Source organism: Lactuca sativa, chromosome 9 (genome assembly GCF_002870075.4).
Source record: "Lactuca sativa cultivar Salinas chromosome 9, Lsat_Salinas_v11, whole genome shotgun sequence".
Taxonomy (NCBI): Eukaryota; Viridiplantae; Streptophyta; class Magnoliopsida; order Asterales; family Asteraceae; genus Lactuca; species Lactuca sativa.
In genome coordinates, this window is record NC_056631.2 from 27,775,635 (window position 1) to 27,782,412 (window position 6,778).

The 6,778-nt window shown below is 37.1% G+C and overlaps 1 protein-coding gene across 1 annotated transcript; it reads left to right on the forward strand.

Annotated features, from left to right (window-relative positions):
• The first annotated feature begins 3,191 nt into the window (after positions 1-3,191).
• LOC111902221 (scarecrow-like protein 34) lies at positions 3,192-6,545 on the forward strand. Its single transcript, XM_023898073.3, has 3 exons — positions 3,192-3,520; positions 3,952-6,255; positions 6,349-6,545. Exon 2 carries the CDS (start codon positions 4,055-4,057, stop codon positions 6,251-6,253), a length of 2,199 nt encoding a protein of 732 aa, XP_023753841.1. The 5' UTR covers positions 3,192-3,520; positions 3,952-4,054; the 3' UTR covers positions 6,254-6,255; positions 6,349-6,545.
• Positions 6,546-6,778: the final 233 nt, after the last annotated feature.

Below are 6,778 nucleotides of genomic sequence, written 5' to 3' on the forward strand. Positions count from 1 at the left end.
CCAAACCCTAAAAATTAGGGTTTGGCAGTCTGCTCATTATGCTGGGCGTACTCACCCAGGCACGTGCCCCCCTTACCATTCACGCATGAGACTTAACTTGCAAACCTTTTCCATTAAGGGCCATTATTGTCAATAATACAAATTGCCATAACTTCCTCATCTTAGGTTCGTTTCCAACGAACCTTATATCCACAGAAAGTTGGCAAGAAGCCCTACGCTTCTAACGACACACCATAGCCTTAAAACTTCCCAAACAAAACCCAAAATCCATAAAAGACTGAGTCATCAAATTACAATTATACCCTTAACCTCTGAAGGCACCATTGAACACTTGGATTACTTAAACCATAACACCCACATCCGAAATAGGCCAAATTCTTTCTTCTCCAAGGCCCTAAGCCTCATAACAACTGATGATTGGGCCACAACACTGAATAAGGAAGCAAATCTGGAACTAAGTGTTAAATCTGTGTTGTTAGATTGTTTGCTTGTATGTTTGTTATATATGTCGACATATCTTGTGGTGGGTTGAGGGCGGTCCTGCTTTGTACGTTAGGCCAAGATACCTGGGCGGACCAGCGTTGCGCTGAAGGCCAGGTGCGGGCCAACTTTATGTTGTAGGCGAGTGGGGCGGACCAGTTATGGATTGAAGGCCAATGTTTGTATGCTTGTATGTATATTGTGGTGTGTGGTATTTTGGGGGAAATTCACTAAGCTTTTGCTTACAGTTGTGGATTAAATGTTTCAGGTACTTTAGATGATCGTGAGATGAAAAAGACATGCTTGTACACACATCGACAACTTTTGTAATTTGCGATTCTTCAATATTATTATACTCTGATTTTGGAATGTAAACTTTTGGAACAAATGATTTTTATGATGTTGCTTAACAAACGACTTCTTTTATATGAGTTAAAAATGAAAAATCTTATCGTGAAATTTGCACCATTATAATGTGTGTGTGTGTGTGTGTATATATATATATATATATATATATATATATATATATATATATATATATATATATATATATATATATATATATATCTTTGTCATGTAATACCCTCTCTCATACATAAAAAATAATTAAGATTATAAAAAATAATATCGTCTGATAGATAATATAATAAAATTATATTAAGATAAAAATTTCTATAAATCATATATACATAGACAATATAATAATCCTAGAGTCACATAATATTTGATGTTTTGATCCGGATTATTTGGACAACCATAAACAATATAACATGATTATTTTGGTCATTTTGTGAAAAAAAATCGTGTTATATTTCAAAAAAATTCTCAACGATCGATGATTATATCCATAACTATTTAAGGCCTTGTTTGATACTCGTTTGACTGAGTCAAGTCAGACATTTTTGGCTGACCCGGTCAATTGTAGCTGTTTGATAACCCTTCTGACTGAGAAATTAAGGTCTAACCCGGTAAGGGAGAAGGAATCGGCTGACTGAGAAAGGAAGACATCTAATTCCACTTGTGCCCTTGCGTGTGTATCCCTGTACGTGTAGGAAGAATCGATCCAACACCTCTTTTGCATCTCGTTCGTAATAGGCTCACATAATCGATCATCCAACACCCCCATTGCTTTCTTAAAATCAATCACAGAATCGATGGACTGCCTCTTTCCACTTCGGTTCGAATTTAATTGCAGGTATGTTTCCCCTTCTCTTTTGCGTTTATATCTCTAGCAGTAGTAAGAAATTAACCATCTGAAATCACTTCCATTTATCTTCTCGCAATCAATCAACTATCTGAAATCATATCAGAATCCATATGCTCCTATGTTCTCAATTTTCTTATGTATCTGCTGGTTGAGTAAGGAAGAAAGAAAAAAAAGACATTGATTTTCTCCTGGGGGTAATTTCCTCTCTCTATATTGCTTCTCTCCTAATCTCTCTAATTTTGTTGCGGGAGTGGTGCTAAGTACATTTAAAACATTCGATGGATACACTTGGATTTTTTTTTGACTACAATAAGAAGTTGTGCTATACTCAAGTCTAGATGCTCCCTCTATTACTATTAAGCCCCTGAGATATATCATTATTTGTAAATGGCAAGGATGTGTTGTTGGTAGTTTAAAGTGGCTACAATTGATGTTTCTTTCACAAAGTTGCTGGTAATTCTCTTGCTTTGGACAATTTTTCCCTTACACAAGTTTTATCCAGAAAGGCCTTTTGCTCCACTGTTTAGTATAGAGTTTGGTTATATTAGTTTGATGTGGTCATGATGTTGAATCTGATTTTTATTTGTATGTTTGTTTTTTTGTATTCCTTTGAGTGATTGCTCAATGAAACCAATCCACCAAATAGAATATGTATGTGTTTTGATGTGGTCATAGAATGAATCATATGATAAAATATTGTTTATTTCAACTATTTTTTTAGTTTACATATCAGTTACAGTTAAATTTTTTGAATGATGGTATTTGTTCCTTAGTTGGATTAGGTTTATGCTTTAGTTTTCACTTCCATAAGTTCTACTTCTGATACATAAAACAATCTTCTAATTCTACGTTGTAAAATTTCACATTTATTGGTTAATTGGCGGTCAACTGATAATGCTTCATTTTTCACTTCCAAGGATGGCATCAGAGCTTTGGAATTAGCCATTCCATCTTTTGGTGATTCCGTTTGTAAGGGTATAATTTCTTAATTCTTATCAACACGGTTTCAAGGGCATTTCAGCTATGATGATTAGGAAGATATTTATGTCTTTTTCATAGATGAAAGATCAAAACTTGCAATTTTGTTCTAGCCCTAGTCCCAGGCAGTACACCTGGTTCTTTCATGTCCTGTCTTGCATAACAAACAAGGCCTTAAAACATTAGTAGACAAAAAGATTTGTTAGTGAGTTCATAATCTATCTTTAAATGAATAGATTGATTAGATATTTTTTATTATGCTGGAAGTTTTATTATTATTATTATTATTATAAGTACAAGGGTAAAATGGTCATTTTACATCAGTCAACACATTTAATCAGATGTACAATCAAACAACATCATTTCTTACCCGGTCAGAATTTATTACTCAGAAAGATCTTTCCCGTTTAGCACTTTATTAATCAACAACTATCAAACGGCCCCTAACTATTATATACATGAATTGATTAAATAAATTCACAAAATATATATCATCATTCAGCAAAATACACGATTATAAATTTTCTTATGGAAAAGAATGTGTCTGAATTTACGTGTGGAATGAATATTCAACCGGTAACTCCAACCCACAGATGTCAAGGATCCCGCTAAAGCCATTGTCTGCCTGTTAAACGCACTAACCGTGCGTGCTCCCACCACCGGTAACCGCTCTGAACGGCTGCCTGAGTCCACATACCCCCACCTTCACTTCCAGGATCCTTCCTGATTCATGGATCCCTATTCTGCGGTACATTAATATTCACATCCCTCTTCAATCAGCTTCTAATCTTCAACTGACAACCCTTTCTTCTCCACTTCTCTCTGCACCACGCCTCCTAAGGCCACCAGTCGGAGGTAAACCATGAACACTTCCTTTGCTTCGTTATTTTATGTTTTCACTTTATGATTATGTTTGACTTTTATCCTTTAATCCTTGAATCCAATTCCTCTATCCGAGTTCATTTTTAGTTTGATTTTGCTGATTTCTTCTTTGCAAAATTAGGGTTTTATGTGTGTATGCCGTTTTTTTGCTCTTTTTGATTGAATTAAATACTTTTTCTACCTTTTGGTATGTAGTATGCGTTTTATTTACGCAGAGATCTGTTTGATTTTTGTGCTTCTTTATTCTTAAGTTATTCATTAATTTTTTTTTTGAGTCTGTAAACTTTTGTTCGTTGTAACCTTTTCGTTTCTCGATTTGATAATGAGTGGGATACTGTTCTTAACATCGGAGTTTTATGCAAAATAACAAGATTTTCATCCTCTCTTCTTCTTGTTGTTTGTAGGTTTTAGTGGAAAACTTGTCCGAAATTAATCATCTTTCTGTAGCTTGTACGAAGAGTTGGGATAATTTTGGTGCCTTTCATGCTCAGTTCTGATTAGTTGTATATGGTCATGGAGCCACGACAAAATGGATTCTCTAATCACATCAATGGTTTCAGTTTGTATGATGATGATATCTTACCCATCTTTGATCAAAGTTCAGCCCTCACAAATGGATACAAATATAAAGACGAACCTTTAGATTTAAGCTTCTTGGAGATTCCTTACACTCCACCAGATCCTAACACTGGTTCTTCAAGTGTATCCCCAGACATCCCTTCACAAGAGGAATCTCCAGATGAATTCAACGAATGTGTTTTCAACTTCATAGACCAGATTCTTGTTGAAGAAGATGAAGAGGGGATACAAAGCTTGTTTTGTGACCCTTTAGAACTACAAGCCACCGAAAGATCTTTATATGAAGCCTTAGGTGAACAATATCCCTCTCCTTCTCCACAACATACATTACCCCCAAATCTTGAAACCTCAGAAGAGAATGAGAATACAAACAGCAGCACGAGTCACAGCAACTCAACTCAACACGATTGGCCCAGTGGTTATACTTTTGACTCATTATCACCCGTTACACAAACTCAAACTCTTGATTACCACCCGTTCATGTCATTCAATGATGTCAATGGCAATATGAATCAAATGCTAAATACACACATGGCACAAAATATATTCACAGATACCGAATCTATCAAGCAATTCAATAAAGGTATGGAAGAAGCTAGTAAATTCCTACCTTCTACAAAGCCTCTAGTTATCGATTTGGATCAATACGACTTACCTCAAGATTCACCTCAAGATTCAACAAACCCACCTCCAGAAGCTGTAGTCAAGATTGAAAAAGTTGAAAAAGTAGAAAAAGAAAAACCTTCATCCAATTCCAATGGTGTAGTTATTAAAGGAAGGAAGCATCATCAGTTAGATGACAACAGTTATGAAGAAGAAAGAAGCAGCAAACAATCTGCTGTTTATGTTGAAGAAAACGAATTATCCGAAATGTTCGATCGTGTACTTCTCGGAGCCGATACAAACTGCAACTCCACACCATGTTCTGAAAAAGAAAAACCACAACAAAATGGTAATAACAACACCCGAAATACCAAAAAAACCCCTACAAAAACCGTTGACCTTTCTACCCTTTTAGTCAACTGTGCCCAAGCGGTCGCCGCCGGCGACCGCCGCACCGCCACCGAACAACTCCACCTCATAAAACAACACGCGTCAACTTCCGGCGATGCTTCCCAGAGACTAGCTCACGTATTCGCCACCGGAATCGAAGCCCGCTTAGCTGGCACCGGGTCCCAGCTCTATGCAGTCAAAACCGCCATGCGGATCACAGCTACCGAAAAGCTACAAGCGTATCAAGTCTACCTTTCCGCTTGCCCTTTCAAAAAAATCGCGTTTACATTCGCCAACAAATCAATATACGATGCAGCTTCAACGGCTTCAATCATTCATATAGTCGACTTCGGAATCGCGTACGGATTCCAATGGCCCATTTTCATCAAACATCTTTCGGAGCGACCCGGCGGGCCTCCGAAGCTCCGGATCACCGGAATTGAATTCCCGCAACCGGGATTCCGCCCGGCCGAACGGTTAGAGGAAACCGGACGCCGGTTATCCAACTACTGTGACCGCTTCAACGTCCCGTTTGAGTACAATTCCATCGCGAGCCAAAACTGGGAGACGATTAAAATCGAAGAGTTAAAGCTTCAAAGACATGAATTCGTAGCAGTCAACAGCTTGATCCGATTCCATAACTTGTTAGATGAAACGGTTTCGGTGGATAGTCCACGAGACAAGGTTTTGAAATTGATACACGAAATGAAGCCTGATATTTTCGTTCACGCGGTGATTAACGGGTTTTACAGTGCTCCGTTTTTCGTGACCCGTTTCAAGGAGACGCTTTTTCATTACTCTGCTTTGTTTGACATGTTTGATGCGACTATTGAAAGAGGGAATTACGAGAGGTTGAATTTTGAGAAGGAGTTTTATGGGCGTGAAGCGATGAATGTGATTGCGTGTGAAGGTGGTGAACGGGTGGAAAGGCCGGAATCGTATAAACAGTGGCAGGTGAGGATTTCGCGGGCCGGGTTTAAGATGAAACCGTTGGATCGGGAGCTTGTTTCGAAGTTGAGATGTAAGCGGGTCGGGTATCATAAGGATTTTGTGTTTGATGAAGATGGGAAATGGATATTGCAAGGATGGAAAGGGAGGGTGTTGTATGCTAGCTCTTGTTGGGTCCCGGCTTAAAGGTATGTTGGCTTAATGAGTTAAGCACTTAATATGAATAGCTATACATGGTTGTTGTCATAATCATAATAATGTTATGTTGTTTATGGTGGCAGATGGAAACATTTGGAGGAGGCTTTTGGATTAAGAGGGTTATGAAATTTGATGAGATGTGTTTTAAGTCATGTATCATATGTTGTTATGTTTTTTGTATGGTTAACATCTGATAGACGTGAGCCTAGACTCATCGATTTACTAATGTAACATATATATAAATATGTTTTTGGTAGAAGGCTAAAGGAATATTAATATATACTGTTGTGGTGTTTTTTTTTGAATAGGAATTTCAATTTTGCTATCGCAATAGTATTGCGTAGGCCTGATACATATAATTAAAATTTTATATAACGATATTAATTTATTATAACTCTTTATTCTATAAAAGAGATTGTTGGTATCATTGTAATATATTGCTTTTATAATGTTAATATCAAGTAAGTCTTAGTTTTATAAAGGTGTGTCTAATTGAAGTCTTGGAAAGGTCTC